The 21948-nt window shown below is 40.0% G+C and overlaps 1 protein-coding gene across 1 annotated transcript in view; it reads left to right on the top strand.

Moving 5' to 3' along the window:
- Myo3a (myosin IIIA) overlaps window positions 1-21948 on the top strand; it is a 192198-nt gene that overhangs the window by 156681 nt on the left and 13569 nt on the right. Inside the window, exons 28-31 of the mRNA XM_028764933.1 lie at window positions 1336-1459; window positions 6368-7259; window positions 8773-8917; window positions 21168-21274. Coding sequence (XP_028620766.1) covers window positions 1336-1459; window positions 6368-7259; window positions 8773-8917; window positions 21168-21274 — 1268 coding nt within the window. The remainder of the gene's footprint in view (window positions 1-1335; window positions 1460-6367; window positions 7260-8772; window positions 8918-21167; window positions 21275-21948) is intronic.

The following is a 21948-nucleotide window of genomic DNA, read 5'->3' as shown; positions in this document are numbered from 1 at the left end:
CACTGATTGCCACTTTTAGCATTTGAATAAATGATTTTGTTTTAAATTAAATAATTTGAGGTTTTGAGTTTCCTGTCAAGAACTAATGAAACACAATTGACCTATCCTGCTTGATGTGGCAAACAATTGGATTGTGGGTCTCAGGAATCATATTACCATAGCATTACTCATTAGACAATAAGATTCTCCCAACTGTAATCCAAAGGTTACAATTGTCATAATTTTTTGACAATATAATTAAATTTTATTTTGTTAAAGGGCATCCATTTCTCTGTACTAACTCACAAAAGTTATATATAAGATCACACTTAAGTTTTTATTACATTACATGAATAGATTTTGGATTTTGCTATTTTTGCCTTTAAAGATATACATAAATTTAAATCATGCCTAGGATGACTTGCTATGGTATTAAAAAAAATTGACCAAGTTGCCATAAAGAAAAATGTACCTTACTTTCACTCTGTCACTTACTTCTGATCTATTTTGTTTTGTTTTAGGTGTTAGCCTAGGTTTGCTAAATTGATTTTTAGCTCACTGACATACACAGCCATATTCTGGAGAACATTCACAGGGTGGACACGGTAGATAACTGTCAAACAACCTGTGTTCTGTTCCCAGTTAGGTGTCAGTCAGTAATGGGCCGCCATTTCTTTTTTTGGAATTTCAAACTGTGAATTTCTGCTCAAGACATTAAAGTACTTTGGGGTCTCATCCTCAACCCTGAAATCCACAGAACTCTGATTTAAAAGATTTTCATAACTCACTTGTCAGTTAAACAGTTAAACATATCCTGATAAGACGTGAGGCTGTTCAGTCCTTCCTCCATCCAAGTTGTAAGAATAGTCTACTCTTATGAAGAAATGGGCCTGAGGTTTGCCCTGAGAAGCTCTCCTGACAGGGGAATGTTACTGAATACATAGGTACTCTTGTGTCACCTTTCTGAAATAAAGTGAAACATTGAAAACTGAGTTCTAATATATGACTCCCAGGATAATTGGTGAAAGTATCCAAACTATACACATAGACAAGTAGGACCTTCTCTGTAAAGAACTGGACATAGCAGAAAAGAAGATAAGGTCAGGTGAAGGAACGTGCTGCCTTCCATGCTGTCCGTGTCTGCCATTGTAGCTCCATGGACAGTCCATTGTTGTACTTCATATAAAAATAGTCTTTTTAATGAACCCATCTTTAAAAAAAGAAAGAACTGGTCTATTTGGCATCTTTACTTTCATTTTCCTCTGTGACAATGATGGTCAGAACTACTGGCTTGCATTCACTCAGTGTTCTTTTATTGCTTGTGACAACCAGTCCTTTGTTCCTTATGGGTTTCAGCTGCAAGAAGACATCTCTTGCGAAAACAAGGAAAAGAAATGTCTAACGTGAAAAGCACCGCAGGAAGGAGTGTTCGGGCTAAGGATCAGGAATTTGACTACAAGAAAAACTTTGAAACCAAAAGGTACAATGGTTTTCTTCCTGACACTATTTTGTCAACAAAGTGTCTTAGAATAATCCTACGCATGATTCAAAGTGCCTGTTTGAAGAACCACCAGAATTCATTTATTCAGCAGACTTTATGTTAGGTAGTAGGGATACAGAGATGAAAGAAACAAAGTCCTTATCCAAATGACTCACAGGATCATGAAAAAGAATATGGCCAATAAATTGCTAGTAAAGTTGACTGGCTTTGATACATACATATACACATATACATACACACACACACACACACACACATACACACATGGTGAAGTGCTGACCGAGTGTAATTAAAGCCCTGAGTTCAATCCTCAGCATTATACTTCTTACCACCCCTCCCTTCATGCACACTCTCTCAGTACCATACAGGACAGTTTCATTTCCTTGCTCAACAGAAATCAGTGTTAATTTGAATTGTGGAGGCATCTTATATTTTCAGGTTTCTGTGTGCTCAGAGACCTGTATATGCCCCCTTTGAGGTTGCCTGTAATGGTCCAAATGATGTGTTAACTGGCCTGCTAACTCCAGAGAGACCCCAAGTCTGCCTCTGGAACAGGACCTATGTGATAGGAGTCAGAAAAATAAAAACATGTGGCAGATAGGAGACAAAACAAAGATGGACTAAATTTACTTCGTTTAGAAATAATTACTGCTTGTAGATATTGCATATATCAAGGACATCTGCAGTTTAATTATGTACCAATTTGCTTCCTTCCACCTTTTTTAGGATAACACCAAAGATTAGTTTTCAGTTTACAGACACTGATAAAAAAAAATATTTTTTTTTATTCTTTACTCATATATTACATCCAGAAAAGTTTTCTCTCCCTCCTTCCTCCTTCTACTCCTTTCTTCATATTTCACTTCAGAAAAAGGCAGGCATCTCATGGATATCAACCAAACATGGGATATCAAGTTGCACTAAGACTAGCACCTTCCCTCACATTAACACTAGATGAAGCAGCCCAGTAAAAGGAAAAGGGGTCTCAAAAGAAGGCAGAAGAATTGGAGACAGTCCCTGCTCCCACTGTTAGGAGTGCCACAAGGAAACCAAGCTACACAACCATAACATATATGTAGAGGGCCTAAGTCCAATCCATACAGTCTCCCTGATTGTCAATTCAGGCTCTGAGAGTCCTTAAGAGCCTAGGTTAGTTGATTCTGTGGATTTTCTTTAATGTCCTTGACCTCTCTGGTTCCTACACTCTCCCACACCTTCTGAAGGGTTCCCTGAGCTCTGCCTAATGTTTGCCTATGTGTCTTTGCATCTGCTCCCATCAGCTGCTGGATGGAGTCTCTCTGATGATGATTATGCTAGGTTTTAGTCTATGATTGTCATTAGGGATCATTTCATGGACTGTTTTTTTTTCCTGTTCTGTTTAGTTCTATCCCAGGTCTCTGGGATATCTAACCTCTGGTTCCTGGCCCTGTAGGTAGTGTCAAGAGTTGGCTCTTGAATGGCATGGGTCTCGAGTTGGAACAGTTATTAGTTGTCCACTCCTATCATTTCTGTGCCACCTTTTTCCCAGCACATCTTGTAGGCAGGACAAGTTCTAGGTCCAAGGTTTTGTGGCTGAGTTGGTGTCCCCATCCCTGCAGTGGAAATCTTGCCTAGTCACAGGAAATGGCCAGTTCAGGTTCCATATCCTCCACTGCTAGAAATCTTAGCTAGGGTCACTCTCATCGATTCCTGGCAATTTTCATTTCACTAGGTTTCTAGCTCATTCTGAGACGCCTCCCAATTCCAGTTGGCTTTCCCAGTACTCTCTCCCCTCATCTTCTAACCTGACCCCTCCTTTCCCTATCCTCAGCCAACTCCAGTCCTCCTGCAGTATCTATTCCTTTTCTCCATCTCAGGGAGAACTATTATCCCTCTTGAGCCCTTCTTTTTACTTAGCTTCTCAGGGACTGGGTATTTTAGCATGGTTATTTTTTTAACTGTTAAGTGGCTAGCATCCATTTAAAAGTGAATACATACCATGTTTGTCTTTCTGGGTCTGGGATACCTCACTCAGGATGAATTTTTTTTCTAGTTCCATCTATTTACCTGTAAATTTCATGATGTTATCTTTTTGACAGCTGAGTCATACTCCACTGTATAAATGTACCCACATTTCTTTATCCATTATTTGGCTAAGGAATATTTAAGTTGTTTCTAGTTTCTGGCTATTATTAATAAAGCTGCTATCATTAGAAATTTACTATCTACAGGTTCCCTCTTAATGTACACAAGTGTTAATAAGAAACTGTCCCAACATAATCTAGAATATTTGACATTGGACAGATTGATCACACAATTAGACACTGAAAACCTACAAGCGTATTGAAATTTTCACCATTAAAAAAGTTGATATGTGTTTGAGGAGATGAGTAGGATTAATCTGATTGAATGCTATGTAAATATATAAAACATCACATAGTACCCCATTCATATGTAGCTATATGTTTTTATAAATCACATAAAGACTAAGATATATAAATAGATAGAGAAAGAGATGATAGATAGATAGATAGATAGATAGATAGATAGATAGATAGATAGCAAACGTAAAGTGTTCTTCATAGAAGCCAGGCATGGCAGCACAGCTGTATAATCCCAGCACTTAGAAATGGAAACTGATGGATCCCTGGAGTCAAATGACTGACAAGTCAACTCCGTGAGTGTCTGCCTCAAAAAAGTAAGACGAAGAGCATCTGAGAAAGACAGCTAACACCAACCTCAGATTTCCATACTCATGCATACACACACATGCACACGCACCTGTGTACATACATGCACACATCTGCACGGACATGTATCACAAGCATACGTACATGTTACACATAACTTTTATTGCTTCTACAAATTGCAACTTGTAGACTCAAAGAGAGCCTAATAGAAAAGAGAGAAGGCCAGTAAAGGAGAGACCTGGCACACACCACCTCCCAAGACCTGAGCTCTGGTGCCATCTTACAGCCTCTGCCTTTCCTTCCCAGTCACACACCCCACAGCTCACCTCTCCATCTGCGGCCCTTGATTTACTTCTCCCTTTACCAAACACTCCTGACCTGTGGCCTAGAAATCCCTCATTTGTAGAAAGATGAAGCCCTCTGAGCCTGTCAGCAGGTGTCAGAAGAGTTCAGCTGTTCTCCCAAAGTTGGAAGTCTGAAATGTTCTCCTGGGAAACATCTTGCATGTGAGGTCCTCCGAGAGCTGGACTAGCTCAGGTACACAGTGAATTCATATGTGTCTTTGTGGTGAGGCAAACCTTGGAATCTTAGCCGTGTATACAGACAGCACACTGTGTCTCACCAGTAAGATAAAAGTTTCAAAACAAATTTACAATAGCTCTTGCCACATTGCCACTTAAAGATTACATGTCTGTCTTATCTTGGTTATAGATTGATCACATATGGATATTGTCAGCAGGGTGCTAGGAAAGCATTCAAAAGACTAATGTAACTACTAAAGTGAACTTAAGAGGATTTATGATTCTCTACCATATTTGCTGACTGATCCTACCAGGACTCTGTTATGTTCCTGATACAAGCCTGTACATGCCACCAGCTGTCTAAGAAGTGTTCAGTAAAACTAGGAAAATAGGCCTGTGTGTGGCCTGTAATCCCTGCATTTAGGATACTGAGGTAGAAGATCCTGTGTTCAAGGCCAGCTGAGCTTCACAACAACACCCTGCCACAAACAATACAGTAGAAAAGAAGCAGGAAAATGGAATCCCAGTCTATCTTTTAAGTCTTACTCAAATAAAGAGTCCTTTCTCACAAATAGATTCCAAAAGATCACAACTGTCCTACAGGCTACACGGCCAAGTAGAAATTGTGAGCAACTACCCTCTACAAACACCCTACCTCAACCTCCCCCTGCTGCCAATCACAGGAGACAGTATTAAGATGTCAGATGATGAGTTTTTAACTCTATGGTAAATTGCTCTTTTCATGACTGTGGTGTTCTTATGTGGATTTTATACTGTCTGAAAAAGAAAGAAGAAATGACATATAGAAGACCTTGCTTCCCTGTCCTCAAATCTTCAAATGGCAGAGTATCATTGTATACTACATACGAATTCATGGGTGGACAGATGACACTGACCTAACTTTAATTTGGCAAGATATTTTCTATAATCAGTAAGTTTGGTGCTTGGTAAAGTCCACTACATGACCCTGATGAATACACTGATTACTGTCTCCAAAGCGAGGTCTGCTTTCTGCATCTTATCATTATGTATATTTTGTCATTAAGGTTATATTCAGAAAGGATTAAATTCCTAAAATGTTTGACATTTTTCCATTCTTTGAGGATTTCCTAGATGTATACAATGTATTTTGATCATATCAAGCCTTGTTCCTCCCCAGTGCCTCCCAGAACACCTTTCCTCCTGCCACACCCCCTCACAATTCCATGTTCTCTTTCATAGCCCACTGACTCCAGTCTGTGCTGTTGTGGGCCTGAATGTAGGACAATCCACTGGAGCATGACCTATCTAACAGGGGTCACTTCCCTGAAGAAAACTGACTCTCTTCACCTTCAATGCCAATGCCCCTCAGCCAAGAGTGGAGCTTGGTGAGCCTCTCCTCACCTATTCTGAATGCTTGACTGACTTGATCATGTGTAGAATTTTGGTATCTCATCAAATAGAAATATCGTTCTTCCCATGTTAACCCGTTTCTCATTCCAAGTTGAAACTGGTTTTCTTATTCAAGTAGCCATTCCAGGCACCAGTACAGAGAACATTCTGTGAGGTTCTTTATTAATAAGATTTGATTTGTTCCTATTTTGAGTTTACTTTCATTCTTTTGCCTTTTTTACAATACAGTATTGTACACAGCTACTAACAAAAATAATATGCTCTAGTTTAGCAGTATCTTATGTCCAGATCCATGTTTTGCACAGGGAATCTTTTGTGAAGAAACAGATGGAAAACTCAGTGCCTACTAATGAATCCAACATTTCAACTCCAAACAACAAAGAGAGCCCATCTGTGGGGAAGACATCTCCCTTCAGAGTGGAGGCAAAAGCCACCAATGTTGAGAGTAACAACAGAAGATACCAGACTCAGAAGAAAATGAGCAATGTGGATGCTGAAGGGCAGAATCAAGAGCTGTATACTGTGGGAGACCGTTGGGCAGAGTTAAGCCCCAGACAGAAGTATGGACAAGACCTGGAAGAAAGCAGAAAGATGAGGAAAGAGGAGAAAGGAGATGCTGTGATCCAGAGTTACTGTCAGTGGTACACAGAGGGGAGCAACTTGGAAGAATCAAAAGCAACATGTCTAGAAGGGAGGGAGACATGGGAAAAGCCGAGCTGCCCAGGACTGTGGCTGACTGAGGAGATTTACCTGAAAAAAACTTTGGATCCTAGTCTTAGCCAAAAATCAATCTATCAAAATGCAGACGGCAAAGAAAAAGAAAAGAAAACATCTGTCGTTACCCAGAATGCATCTCTGTGCAACCTGGAGAGAGACTATCACCTGCATGGGTTCCTTGGAGAAAAAGACACTGGACCAGTGGATCAGGCCCAGGAGGAAGACAAGGCTGCTCTGTTCATTCAGAGCAAATACCGGAGTTCCAAGCAAAAGCAACAGCTGGGAAAGGACAGGCTATCACCTTCCTTTAAGAATCAAAAGATCCTTTCATCACCCACAGAAGTAGCAAGAAACACTCACAATGTTTATTCCTGTCCAACAAAGCAGGAGGGGATCCATCATATCAAGATGGTGGATGAGAGAGACTCAAAAACAGCTTCAAAAAAGGAAGCATGTGATTTGGCAATGTTTTCAAGACAGGTATGTAAATAAATTTATTCACTGATAAAGTCTCTGAGAACTACCCAACAACTGAATCAACAAACAATAAATAACTGGGGGATTGTTGTATCTGTGTTTATCAGACAATTTTAGTAAAATATATTGATGGCTGTGCTATTTAAGTAGCCATGTACTTTCATGCTCCTACATTATGATAAGAATAAAGAATAAAATTATGATAGAAGCCACCTGTAGTAAGACCCCAGATGCTGGTTTATATCACTGAGACCACTGGATAGTGGAAAATTTCATGTATCCATGTGATCTTTTGTTGTTAGTAAAAATATGAGGATTTTTTAAGCATTTTTTAAAAAACTGAAAGCATAGGTTTCCTACCTTCCCCAAATTTTACTTTGTATGGCACAATGATCTGTTAAAATCTGTTAAGTGGCTTAGCAGGTCCTGTATTTGATGAACATAAAAGTCTCACCACAATGAGCAGTTCTGGAGCTCTGAACAAGAATGTTCCAGGAGAGATCATAGGAGCAGCAAAGGCCTATTCCTGCCCTCTCTTTCTAGGTATCTGACCTCAAGAAAATGTTTTTCTATATCAGCACTTTTACTTCATCCTGTATGAAGTGACAGATATTAAGTAGATGACTGCCAATTTAAAATATTACCAACTGAGCCAGTAGTCTGTAAAATAACAGAAGAAAGTCTGTAGTGGGGTGGTTTAAAGGAGGATATCTAGCATCTTTGGTCCATAATCTAAGTTTTGTTCCTGTGAGAGTTGCATCCTGAGAGAGCATTATACCTGCCCTGGTCTCCACCTTGAGGTCAGGTCCAAGCTTCCCTAGCCTTCAGCTGTCATGTGCTATTGATTAGTTCCCTAAGCCCTTCCTCTTCTAGTTTTAAGCAGCTGGAAAAGTGAGTTTTATGTGCAGGCAGTCTTCCTTTTCTCTGTTAACAAATTAGAAACTCACAGCTGATCTGCAGCTAAGACAGATGAAGAGACTTAAAGTACTGGCTAGTGCAAGCCTAGAGTCAGAAAATCATGAACCCTGCACTCTCCCTAGCAAGACATCCAGGTTATAAGGGATGAAAGGCAGAGTAACTGTATGGTAGAGTGTGGAAATGAGGGATCGAGGCAAGGGAGGAAGAAGACCAAGTTTTGAAGTAAGCCAAGAAGACAGAAGGAGAAAGGCTTAACATACCCAAAGGCCAGTAGGGACCTTGGAAGTAGGCCACCACAGCAACAAGTGCCAACGGCCGAACTCAGGAGCCCCAGGAAGACAGGTGGATAGACGTGGAACATAGCATTGGGGGTGGGGGTTGTAACTTTTGAGGGAAAAAATGTGACATGGACAAGTTGCTCAGAGTGGAAGGTAGTGTAAAGTCAGGATTTATTAAACCTGGATACAAAGGTCCCAGGTACCTTCCGGAGAAGAACTTGAGAGTCCTAGGGAGTCTGGAAAAGAACTGTGCATTTTGTATGCCTGTAGATCCCTAGAATTCTTTGATTTAATATGACATATGGCCTTTTTTTTTTAAGATATCAAAGTTATCTGAAGAGTATTTCATTCTGCAGAAAAACTTGAATGAAATTATCTTGGCCCAACAACTGAAGCCATTTTATCTGGGTATCTATCGCCATAAACCAATCAACAGACACATTTCTACTCATCAATACCTCTCAGGTAAAGATCAGCAATGGTAGAGCCACTCAAAGAGAAGAAAATGCCAAACTCTTTGTGTCTTAGGCTTGTGTTCTGTGACTTGTGGCAATGGTCTACCTCACGGAAGAGCTGAAGCCTTTCTTTCATTCTATATCTTATAAGCAGACACATAACTTTCCAGAATGTTCTACCTACCTCCTGCTGTCTCTAATACCACTCTCCTGAGTATTTTTCTTCATTATTTTCTCCCTTTTATACAACTTAATCTTAACCTGACCTTAGACACCATCAGAGAGCAAGAGGGAGCTCAGAGAAGGAGCTATAATGTCAGATTAATATGATAAGCAAACATGAAATATCCTTATTTTAAGATCACATCTAGAAAAGTGTGGAGCCTGTGAACCTCTGATCAGAGACACAAAAGTATGAGGGTTATGTTTTCTTATATTTTTCATGCTGTTTATTGATCATTCATAGTACTGTGCTGTTTAAGAATATGTTCATACAAATACATGTTGCATGCTGAGTTGCATTTCCTTCATAATTCTGCCCTCCCCTTTCTTGTCCCTTCCTCTTCCTGCTAGTCCCCTTTGTTCCCCTAGACAGTTTCTCTTCTCCCTTCATGTCATATATATACACATAAGATTTCATATATCTGCACAAAATCTCGGGACCACAAATAAGAGAAAGCACATAAATGTCTTTCTGGGGCTGACTTAATTTACTTCAGATGGCCATTTCCACTTGCATTCACTTGCCTGAAAATGCTACAACTTCATATTTTTAGGGCTGAAAACAATTCCACTGTGAATGTATGTTATACTCTGTGTCCGTGTCTCTATTGTTGGGCACCTCAGTTGGCTCCGTAATTTGGCTGTTATGAATAGTACTGTGACAAACATTGACATGAAGCTACCTCTACAATATGGTGACTCAGGGTCCTTTGAGTAAAAAGCCAGGGGTCTAGCTAGATCATATGGTAGGTCTACTTTTAGTTTTCTGAGAAACCTCCGTAGTGACTTCCGCAGTTAGGCTGGCCTGGTTTACGTTCCCATTAGCAGTGTATAAGGGCTCTCTTGAGTTCCCATCCTCAGCAGCATCATCCTCAGTCACAGTCCGTCCATCTCTGGAATTATCTGACCCCAGTTCTCTAGGGATGTGCAAAGGCCTTAGGTTCTTCTGTGTCTCTGAAGGATCAGCTCATAGTCTCCAGTCGTTTGTCCATGAGTTACTATCAGGACACCCATGACCCCTGATGGCCTCTCCGTCCTCCACAATGGGAGCAGCATGCCTTCCAAGGAGGGTCAGAAAACCAGAGATCTGAAGTATTACCTCATTTGCCCATGTTCCAGGAAGCCTATTGTGTCCCGGAGTGGGGGTGGGGTGGCGGCGGAAATGCTTTTACTAAAAAAAAAGTCTCAGGAGCCCACCCACCCATCCCAGCCCTGCTGACTCTTCAGGATTCTTCTAAGAAAATCTTTTCTTTCCCTTTACTTTCAAGACCTTTCCTCTCTTGACAGATACCTGGCTCCATTTCTGTAAGGTGCAGCTCCCAGCAAAGCTAGGAAGAGTCATATGACCTTATTCAGCTTCTTCTGATTTCCATGCCAAAATTTCTACATAAAAAAACAAACAAACACTAAGATGACTGTGACTGTTTGCCTGACCTGGGAGAAAGGGACAGAATCTTCAAGTTCCTGTCAGTGACTAAGTCACATTGTTTGTGGTGACACTTAACAAACACAGCTGTGCATACAGTGGCCTTGGGTGTGGTTACTCTCCTGCTTCTAACAGTGAGAAGAATAAAATTCAACATGAGCCCATGGGGTTGGCTCCTGTCCATGTCCTGTGCTAGAGGGACTGGATAGCGTAGGGGACAGTAGCTGTAGATTGCACTAGGTTTTAGATGCAGCTGAAGATGCAGGTGATGTGGGGACTCAGAAAAGCCAGGCAAAGGCCAGCAGTTCATACTCTATTCACTGCGCAAAGGAAAGGTGGAGGTAGGAGGCAGAGTCCTGGAGAGGAATCTAGGCTGTCGATGTGCTGCGCAGCTTTCTGCTTGGTTGTTCTTGAGAAGGCTGGGCGGGGATGAGAGCAGAACCCACAGGTGCTCATGTTATTCCTCAACCTCCCACTGTCTCCTTATGAGCTCATGTGTATCAGGAAGAAGGCACTCAGAAGCACACCTCCGGGCCACCAAAGGCTTTTGCCCTTTGCACATGCCGAGAACATTTGTTCTACTCTGTCTCTAACGTCCTGTATGCTCAATAGTAACTGAGAAAGTGCCTGGGAGAGACCAGGACCTGTGAGGACTCCAGAGCCCAGGAGTAAAGGGCAGTGTTGGGAGATGCCTTCAAGACATGAAGCAGAGGTAGATGAGGGGGTCACCCAGCAGAGGCTGACAGGTGACCACAGAGTAAATGGCTTGTCTACTTTAATGACAAGAAACTGCTAATATTTCACCTGCCCTCCAATCTGGATGTGGCTTTAGTTTTTGAAAGGGGGAACCAAGATGTCAGTATTCAGTATTAAGAGGATTGAAAGCGAGCACTTGTGCAGCATTTGCTGAAAACAATGAGAGAAGGCAACAGAAAGCGGTCCAGAGAATACAGTGCTTGCCGTGCCAGCATTGAGCACCAGAGCCTGGAGCTCCAGCACAGGTGTAAGGAGCCTGCTGACTGCAGCAGCTTGTTTGTAACACCAGCACTCACAAAGTAGACACAGACGCTCAGGGCAAAGGCTTAGCTGCTGTCCAAAACACACAATTCACTTTTTCAATCCTTGTTGATTTTCGTATACGGCTTGCTTCTAAGTTCCCCTGGTCAAACAAGATCTGATGCAGATTTTCTTAGTTAACCAGAACAGCAGACAGCTGCTCCCATTACAGTTCATATAAGGAAATGGTTTTATGTTGGAGCCTTCCTTCAACTATGGAGAAAGGATTCGGGCAGATGGCTGAAGTAAACCCCTATGACCACAGACTCAAAGCCACCCCTGCATCTCCTCACACACCCTGCATCTCTAAGGAAAAAAATCCATTTAGTGAACCAAGTAAGGCTCACTTTCAAATAATTCCACCATTAAAATGATCCAGACTTGATTAGTCATTTCATGCCTCAAAAGTCTGCAGGTATCTTTTGTTCATCGATATACCCAATTCTCTCTTTAAGAGCTTAGTAAGCCTCTGCTAGGTCATGCAAAAACCGGAATGTTTTTCAGTCATTACGCCCCACCCCAAAGCCCTGGAAAACATACAAAACATAGGAGGAACCATTATATTTTTCAAATTAATTTTAACTAATTATACCCTTAAAGAGAACTTTATATATTTCTGTGAAATATCTAGCTTATACCAAAATGTCAAGTAAAACAATGTCCAAATGAAGGCTAACTGGCTAATTACAAAGCTTAAAAATAACATCAGTGTGTGTTCATTTTATGTATTTGGAAGTGTTTTAAATGAACCTGATAAGAGCCAACTGTACCACTTTTCACTGAGTGGAATCGTTCTGTGTAGTTTTATGTCAACTTGACACATGCTAAGTCACTGAGAGGAGGGAACCTCAATTAAGATAATACTTCTATAAGATGGGGCTTTAGGCAAGCCTTTAGGACATTTTCTTAATTTGTGATTAGTCAAGAAGAACCTGGCCTGTTGTGGGTGGTACCATCCCTGGGCTGCACAGTCCACGGATAAACAAGTCATAAAGAACAAGCCAGTAAACAGCACTCCTCCATGGCCTCTGCATCAGCTCCTGCCTCCAGGTCCCTACCCTCAGAGTAAATGCTAGTAGGAAAATAGCAATTTTTTTACTTGTTTTGAAATTTCTATGTCATTCATACAATAGCATTGATGTGTTGGTTACTTTCCTTGTCATGTGATAAAATACCTGAAGGAACAACTCAAGAGATATTGACTGAGGCTTCCTTGGACTCATGCTCAACTAGCTGCATTTGTGGGGTAAGGGTGGACTGGCAGCAGGAGGATTTCACAAAGACTTCATCTGTTTCTTCACTTCAGACTACCATGGCGTTCATGACAATCATAAAAAGTATACTGGCCCAATAATTCTTTTGAGGAATTTAGAGACTAGCCCATAAGACCAGTGCCTAAAAACATCCTAGATGTTTGCTTGCTTATATACTTATTTATTTATTTATTTATTTATTTATTTATTTTTAATTTTAGGTTTTTTTAAAACAAGGTTTCTCTATGTCAGCTTGGCTATCCTAGAACTCACTCTGTAGACCAAGCTGACCTCAAACTCAGAGATCTGCCTGCCTCTACCTCCCAAGTGCTGGGATTAAAGCCAAGCACCACCACTACCTGGCTCCATACTAGTTTTTTTAAAAGCCTCTTTTTCTAGTGGTATGAAATAATACATGCATCATATGTGAATTTATCTTTTTACAAGGTTACTATTATAGCATTATAATATATTATACATTATATTGTATATTATAATATATCATATAACTGTACTATAGTATAGTAGTTAATATGTTATTATATATCATCAATACATAAAATATATTAATTATTACTGTATTCACAAATTAATAATACATTAACATTATTATATTAAGTGTAATTATGTAATTATGACTCACCCAATGGATATATCCATCCCTTGTGGACATTGAACATGATGGTGTTATTGGAGCTATAAGATAGAAATACAATTAAATAAATGAAGCTAAGGCAATGCTACTAAAAAAATAATAAAGGCCTGATTGTTTTTAATCCACAAATAAATAGAAGTAAGAATAAGACTGTACCAACTATACTATGAGAATACTAAAATGCTGCCTTCTGTAAAGGCAATTAATTTTGCACAAGCAATTACTTGATGTAATATGCTTTTCCAAGAAAAACATTACAATGGTAATTCCATCAAAGAATTACTACCAAAAACTTTCAAAGCACTTAACATATTTAGGCAAATACCTCGAGGTGTTCAGAGAATAGTGAATATCCACATGTGTTATGCTTGAGAGAAAACTCTGGAAACTAAAAGCATCTATTTTCAGAAGTCTGTACATCTTAGAACAAAAGGTCTCGAAGCAACATTTCATTAAAAGCTGAATCAGTCTGTCTCAGTTATCGACTTAGATATAAATTCCTGAAAACAGTAGTACTTTCTGGTGGAATGCAACTGTATATAGGAAAGACTGTCCAAATAATACATATGGATATAACACTATATCAAAAGGTCAGAAGAAAAAGCTATCTTGATAAACAGCAGAGCCATTTTTAATAAAACCAGGACCTGTACTGATAAAGTGTAAAGCCCAGTAAACTAAAAACTGAAGGATATTCTTTAGCAATGTGTACATTTCCTAAGCTAATATCAATATCATAATTAACTATAAAACAAGGGAAACTGTTCCATTAAAGAAGAGGAGTAAAAATAAATGCAAAAATAACCAACAGTATATTTTGATGCAACTGGATAGTAGAGAAGCTTCTGAGGGACATAACCATCAAAGAGGAAAGGCACGACGGTGGAAGAATTACATCAGCAACAAAGTTAAGTAAGGATATATGGAGACAGATGATGGATAGATAGATAGATAGATAGATAGATAGATAGATAGATAGATAAATAGATAGATAGATAGATTAGATACATACATACATACACATACATAGATGATATATGCATTGATTTTATATATATATATATATTAGATATTCTTTCTCATAAAATATTACAATGGAAAAAGAACTCATTGGAAATAATAGTGGAAAAATCAATACATTGAAATGAAGTTCACCGGGAAACCACAAAGACATAGTAAAGGCGAGATCCGTGATAGGATGATGTGTCATGCTTCAGCACAGCAAGGTGAGATACCATGAAACTGGAAGAATTTAAAGTATTGCATTCAAAATATCTGCCCTAGAACTTTAATCTTCATAAAGATTATTCATAAATTTCAGACAGAAAAAAGCATGTGATTAACAACATGAATAAAATAATGTGATCACTGAACACGTAGTATACAAAGCACAGTAATGAGACAGAGTGGACCTAAAATCAACCTGATATTTCTTAAAAGATATGTTGCAAGCCAACAAGATGCTTAAAACTATCTCTGATTTGAGGGAGAAGAATTTCCATAGATTCTTACTCTTCCCTGACCACCCACTCCTTTTCCAGATTTCTTTTTTCTTTAAGGTTGAGGAGTACAGAAACCAGCATGTGTGGCCTGAGTACTTCAGTGTCTGTGCTCAGAAAAAAAGACAAAGCATAAAGATCCAGCTGCTGTATTTGGTTCAGGTGAAGGTTCGCCATGCCTAGAACAGCAGTGCTTTCTTGTCACATCTGAACCACTGGACGCCCCTGTGTGCCTCTGGTGGGGTACCCTCCTCTGACACATGTGCAAGGTGTCTGTGGACAAAAGCCAGAGCTAAAGGCTGAAGAGATGGCTCAGCGGTTAAGAGCACTGGCTGCTCTTCCAGAGGTCCTGAGTTCAATTCCCAGCAACCACATGGTGGCTCACAACCATCTGTAATAGGATCTGATGCCCTCTCCTGGTGTGTCTGAGGACAGCTACAGTATACACAGATACATAAAATAGATAAATAATTCTTTAAAAAAAAAAAAGCCAGAGCTAACCCCATAGGCTAGAACAAGACTAGTCTTTAAAGCCTAAAGTCTGACTTTAGGCCGGTGAAAATGACAAAACTACACAGTATATATGTTGCAGTTAAGTCCAAGAGGCAAGAGTCACCAAGCAGGGAGCTATGGCTTTCCTCCTACTAGCAGGATCACCTTTTCCTTGTTTTCTTTGATGTTGCTAAAAAAAAAAAAAAAATGGCAGGAGGTGTGTGCTGCCACACTGTCTCTGAGCTCATATGTGCATCAGTCTTACTTGTCTCTGGGAGACACTGTTTCCTTGGAGTTGTCCATCACCTCTGACTCTTGCAGTCTTTCTGCCTTCTCTTATGCAGAGATCACTTAATCTTGAGGGGAGGAGTTTGATGAAAGCATTCCATTAAAGACTGGGTACTCCAATGTCAGCATCTGCACATTGTCCAGTTGTGGATCTCTATGTTAATTTGCATCTACTGCAGAAAGAAGCTTCTCTGATGAGGTTTAAGTGAGGCCCTGGCTGATCTATAGGCATAGCAATATGTCATTAGGAGTTATTTTATTGTTGTGTTCATTTAGCAGAATAATGGTTAGGCTCATGACCTATCTTAGAAATCTCTGGCCGGGCGGTGGTGGTGCACGCCTTTAGTCCCAGCACTTGGAAGGCAGAGGCAGGCGGATTTCTGAGTTCGAGGCCAGCCTGGTCTGCAGAGTGAGTCCAGGACAGCCAGGGCTACACAGAGAAACCCTGTCTCCAAAAAACATAAATAAATAAATAAATAAATAAATAAATAAATAAATAGAATAAATCTCTGGTTCTTGGCCACTAGCAGTGTCAAGTATGGATTCCATCTCATGGAATGGGGCCTAAATCCAATCAAAAAGTGATTGGTTACTCCATAACACTTGTGCCATTACTGTAACAGTATATTTTTCAGGCAGGTCACTGTTGGAGGTCACAGAATATGTATTTGAGTTATATTTACGATTGCTTTTCTCCTCCTCCCACAGCACGCAGAATACCTTCCAGCACATACTGGAAAACATATCTTTAAAAAAAAAAAATGACAGAAGAGCCAGGTGAGAACTGGAACAATCTCAGGCTCTGTGTGTTAGTAACAAGTGCCCACAGCAGAGAGTTAACAAACACTGAAAGCCCATGGTTGCCATGGATGTAAGCCAGCCCTGGTGTCCAAAGCCTTGGGATGTGTAGCTCAGATAGGGAAGGAGCAGTAGCTATCATGTTGAGAAGCTCAGAAGACTGAAACAGATCCACTCAAACAGACAACATGGCCCAACCGTGCTGCTAAGGACACTCAGCCAAAAGAAGCCCATTACCTTAACTCTGCTTCCCTGGTTAGCTCAAGAGAGCAGGAATACCCAGAAGAAAAGCAAAATTAAGCTAGGCCCAGTGAGAACTGAGCAGATCTCCCAAAGGGAAGGGAAGGAGGTCGGGCCAGGCAAAGAGGAGTGCTTTGGACCAGAGCTGTACAGGCAGGACTTGGATTCAGGTTTCTCTAGGTTTCCTAGCCTGGCTGGAGGGCAGATGAGCTGAATGAGGAAATGCAGTCACTAGTCCTGGATGACTCTGCTTTTAAGGTGCCTAAGATGTTCTGAAGAATTCTGTAGGTCTTCATATTTCTTGAAGGTCACAACCTGCAAAGAGGAAATGGAAATTTACAAAAACTAAACAGTGGTTTCTTAAGAAAGGGGCTAAGGTAGCTTAAAGCGCATCTGCAGACACCTGATTTAGGCACCTGACACTTCCTGCAAATCATACTCCGTGTGGTCACTTAAGTAAAATCGTGTGATTGTCACTGAAATGAAAAAACTTTCTAAAGCAACTGCCGGCAATGAGTTTAAATTTGTCTCCTTTCTTCTGAGTACAAAATATTAAAATGCTCATCAATTTATTATCCAAAAGGTACACTTCTGATAAATTAAAAAACTTAGGGAAATTATTACCAGCACTACAATATGAATAAATGCCTTACCTCCTGGCTGTAACCTTTGCAAGCTAACATTTATCATTCACATCACATGAAATAACCACAAACCTAATTCTGCTAGTGTCAACATTGATACACTGTGCAAAGTCTGTGATTATAAATGTTTGTGTCACTTTTGTAATTATGGGGACAGAGTGATTAGTTGACAAAGTTTGTGTTCCCCCAAAGGAATAAAATGAGGAAGGACATCAGGGCGTAGAATAAACTTGTGCCTTTCTTTTGTGCTGATAAAGTCACAGAAAAAGAAGGGAGGAGGGAAGCTTGCAGAAACCAGAAAACAAAACAATCCAAAGAAATTTGGCAGAGCAATCAAACCTATCATTCATTTATTTCCTGGTTATCCACCTCAGAGGGCAATGTCGTACGAAGCTGTCTCTGAATAATTCTATGATACACTCATACCCATATGTGTATTTTTAATATATTTATAAATGTGTGCTTAGCATGCATTTTCTTTTCTTCTTTTATCCTGCTTCCTTCCCTGAATTCAACCTGCTTTCCTCCCCTCTTCGGAACCCTTGTTATAAAACACATATTCTTTCCTACATCTTGCAAACTTGTGTATATGTCCTTCCTTTCTATGGCTCAAATTTTACCTCTATGGAAAGTACTGAACATCTTCGAAATTATTTTTGTTTACTAGAATTGTAATTGTTTGAGATAGACTTCAAGGATTACTGAGAGAAGAGATGTTTTGTTTGTTTGTCTTTTACTATGAGTCTTCTTTCTTTGAAGACTAACAATTGGCACTGGCGTCAGCGATCTGTGAACATACTTGTTCTGACACCCTGTCCATAAGAATTATGTTTCTTTGTAAGCTTTGCTCGTGGGTCTGGAGTAAAATGATCATTGTTTCAGCATGCCCCCACCCTTGTCAAAGCACCCTCGGTGCTGATTTATTTTATTACTTTGCTCATCTTGATTTTCCCATCAGTCTCATCTGTGTTCCTGTTGGTCTGTACATTTGGGCTTTTGTCTTTCTTTTATGAAAATAGGAATTGAACCTAGTGCCTCAAACATGCCAGGAAAGTGTTGTGTCACTGAGCTACTCACACCCCCAGTTTCTTAGTTATTTACAGTGAGCAAATATGTATGCTTTCTGATTCCTGAATTCTGATTAAGGTATTTATAGCCCTAAGTGCTTCATGAATTCACGTGGATTTTCTTCCCAGTTTTCTTGGTTGTCTTATTAACATTTATCTTTGGAGCATTGGATATTTGTTTTATATGCGATGACAAGCCAGTGACCTAGTTAGTAAAAATGTACTGAGCATCTACTGTTTACACAGTACCATGACTGTCAGCTAATGTGGAAGCAAACTTCCAGGAAGCTCAAAACCCCTCACCAACAATACCTACCATCCAAGACCAACAGGAGGATTCAAAACTTAAATAAGAATCCCTACCACACACAACTCTCTACACCCATTGAATAAAAGCATCATAGACAAAGGTCGGAAGCAGCAAGGGTTGGGAGACAGCTCATGGGATAAAGTACTTTACCCTGCAAATACAGGGACCTGGGTTTGGATCCTCAGAGCCCACATAAAAGCCAGGCAATCATGGTGACCCCTAGAAAAGTAGTGGGGAGGCAGAGACAGTGATTTCATGGGCAGGCTGGCTATCTAGACTGTCAGGAATTCTCAGACTCCCGGTTCATCAAGAAACCCTGGCTCAGGAAATAAAAGTGGAGAACAAACAAATAAAAAAAGCACCCATTGTTGACCTCATGGCCTACTAACATACAGAGAGGCAGAACGAGACAGAGACAGGCAGATGAACAGAGATAGAGGAGAGAGAGACAGAGACAGAGCAATAGCAACACCGGACGGTAGTCACAAAAGTGGGCATGTGTTCTATATTCATTCTCTAGGGCTGTCACAATAAGCCACAGACAATGTGGCTTTATCAGTATAACTGTTGCCTTCTAGTCCAGAGGCTGAAAGTATGAGGTCACAGTATCATCAGTAGGTTTTCTCTGAGATCTTGTTTGTCAGTGAAATTTCTCTCTCTCTCTCTCTCTCTCTCTCTCTCTCTCTCTCTCTCTCTCTGTATGTGTGTGTGTGTCTGTGTATGTAGTATGATGTATGTGTATGTGTAGTATGATATGTGTGTACATGTGTGAATGTAGTATGATGTATGACATATGTGTATGTGTAATATGATGTATGACTTGTGTGTGTGTGTGTGTGTGTGTGTTTAGTTGCCAATGGAAGCCAGAAGAAGTGGTTAATGCAGTAGGAGTTATGGGAGGCTGTCCGGTGCCTGATGTAGGTGTTGGGAACCAAACTCTGGAAGAGCAGCAAACACTCTTAACAACTGCTGAGCTGTTGGTCCAACCCCAGTCAGAAAACTTTCGTTAGATTTTCTTATCTGTTCCCTGACGTTTATTCGAGAATAAACAAGAAAGGCACTCCACCTTTAGAAATAGAGTTCTTAGGTTGGAAGGCATGAAATGGTGGGTGATGCTTAAGGATGCAGGGATCAGGGATAATAGGACAGAAAGGGGCCTACAGTCTATCTATGAAGAGCACCCTTGACCAGAGGTATATTCTTTTTCAAAATAATTGTTTATGTGGCTGGAGAAATGGCTCAGTGGTTAGAGTACTATCTGCTCTTGTGGAACAGATTCCTACCATCCATCTGGTAGCTCACAACCTTTTATAACCCTAGTTATATGTATGTATGTGTATGTATGTGTATGTATGTGTATATATATATATATATATATATATATATATGTGTATGTGTATGTGTATGTGTATGTGTATGTGTATGTGTATGTGTATGTGTATATGTATATGTATATATATATATCTTTCATTCACAAATCTAAAGAGCTCTGGCAAGTGGATAGAAGAAGCACCTGCAACCCGCCAGGAGCTCAATGCGGATTTACTATTCACCCATACACATTAGACTTCATTGTGGCAATTTTTAAACAAAATTTGTCTAGTTGTTTCTCTTCTGCTGCCCCTCTCCCTTGTTTCCTTCCTCCTTTGTGCCTAACCAGTTCCAGAAGCCATGTTCAATGGAATCTGCAAGAATACTGAGACTGAATAGAGATAATTTGATAGATACAGGGCCAAGAACTTCTTTATTCTCAGAATCTTTTTGTTCCTCCTTTGCATGGCAATTATTCGTATTCTTTGCCATCTTCAATTTATTTTTGTTACAACAGTATTATTCTGATATATCAATTCAAACTTTAAGCGGTATTAGAGTCAAATTAAAATTTAGTCATAGGGAACTTTAGGCATTTCTAAAAATACCAAGTGTATATAATACATATTTATTATATATACATATATTATATATAATTTATAATAACCTAATACTATATTTTTATATTTTTGCCATTCAGGTAAAAAATGAGATAAATAGATTTGACATACATATTCTAAGAAAGGTCCTGGCCTCATCCCTCCTGTGAATCTGTGTCCCTTTTCCACATCACCAAATTCTTCTTGCTCTTTTTTTCCCCCTTCTTCCTCCCAAACTCTTAGACCTCCAGACAACTGGAGGAAAATACATGACCAGAAGACTAATATGGGTGGATGGATAACAAGCACAGTGTGCTTGCATAGAAGCTCATATTCATCCAAAGGAAAATGCTGTACAGTTTCTGGAGTTCAAAACTCTTTATGATCACCCATCTTATAGGTGTCTCTAAAGGAGAAGACCCAAAAATATTGAGACCTCCAAGAAGACCTCGGAAACCCAAAACGTTAAATAACCCTGAAGACTCCACATACTACTATCTACTCCACGTAAGTGGCTCAATCTTACAATGAAACTGAAGACCAGTAGAAACTGTGGCTGCAGAAGAAGGCCTTATAGCATAAACGCCCTCCGTGGATTCCACCCACAGATACCAAACTCAATGGTCCCTTTGTTTTCCTCTAATCCTCTACCTCATGGTCCAGCCCTCTCTTCTAATCTTAGACCTACACTGTGTTCTCCTAGAAACTTTTTCTCGTAGTCACTTTTCTTAGTTGGGGTTTCATTGCTGTGAAGAGACATCATGACTACTGCAGTTCTTATAAAGGAAAACATTTAATTGGGGTTGGCTTACAGTTTCAGAAATTTAGTCTGTAATCATCATGGTAGAAAGTATGGTGCTTGAGAAGAATCTGAGAGTTCTACATCTTGATCTGCAGGCAACAGGAAAGAGAATGTGACAACACCAATCATAGCTTAAGCATAGGAGTCCTCAAAGCCCACCTCCACAATGACACACTTCCTCCAACAAGACCACACCCCCTAACAGTGCCACTCCCTATGGGCCAGGCATTCAAACACACAAGTCTATGGGGGGCCATTCCTATTCAAACCACTACATCACTTATCTGAGTTTACATACAAATATCAACCTAGAAAGGGAAGTCCATTGTGGGAAACCCTCCAGACAGAGACCTTCTTTAAATGAGTATGGTGTCATGAA

The sequence above is a fragment of the Grammomys surdaster genome, unplaced genomic scaffold (assembly GCF_004785775.1).
Source record: "Grammomys surdaster isolate TR1022 unplaced genomic scaffold, NIH_TR_1.0 146, whole genome shotgun sequence".
Taxonomy (NCBI): Eukaryota; Metazoa; Chordata; class Mammalia; order Rodentia; family Muridae; genus Grammomys; species Grammomys surdaster.
The sequence above is the reverse complement of the archived record's forward strand: the minus strand, read 5'-3'. Positions and strand labels throughout refer to the sequence as shown.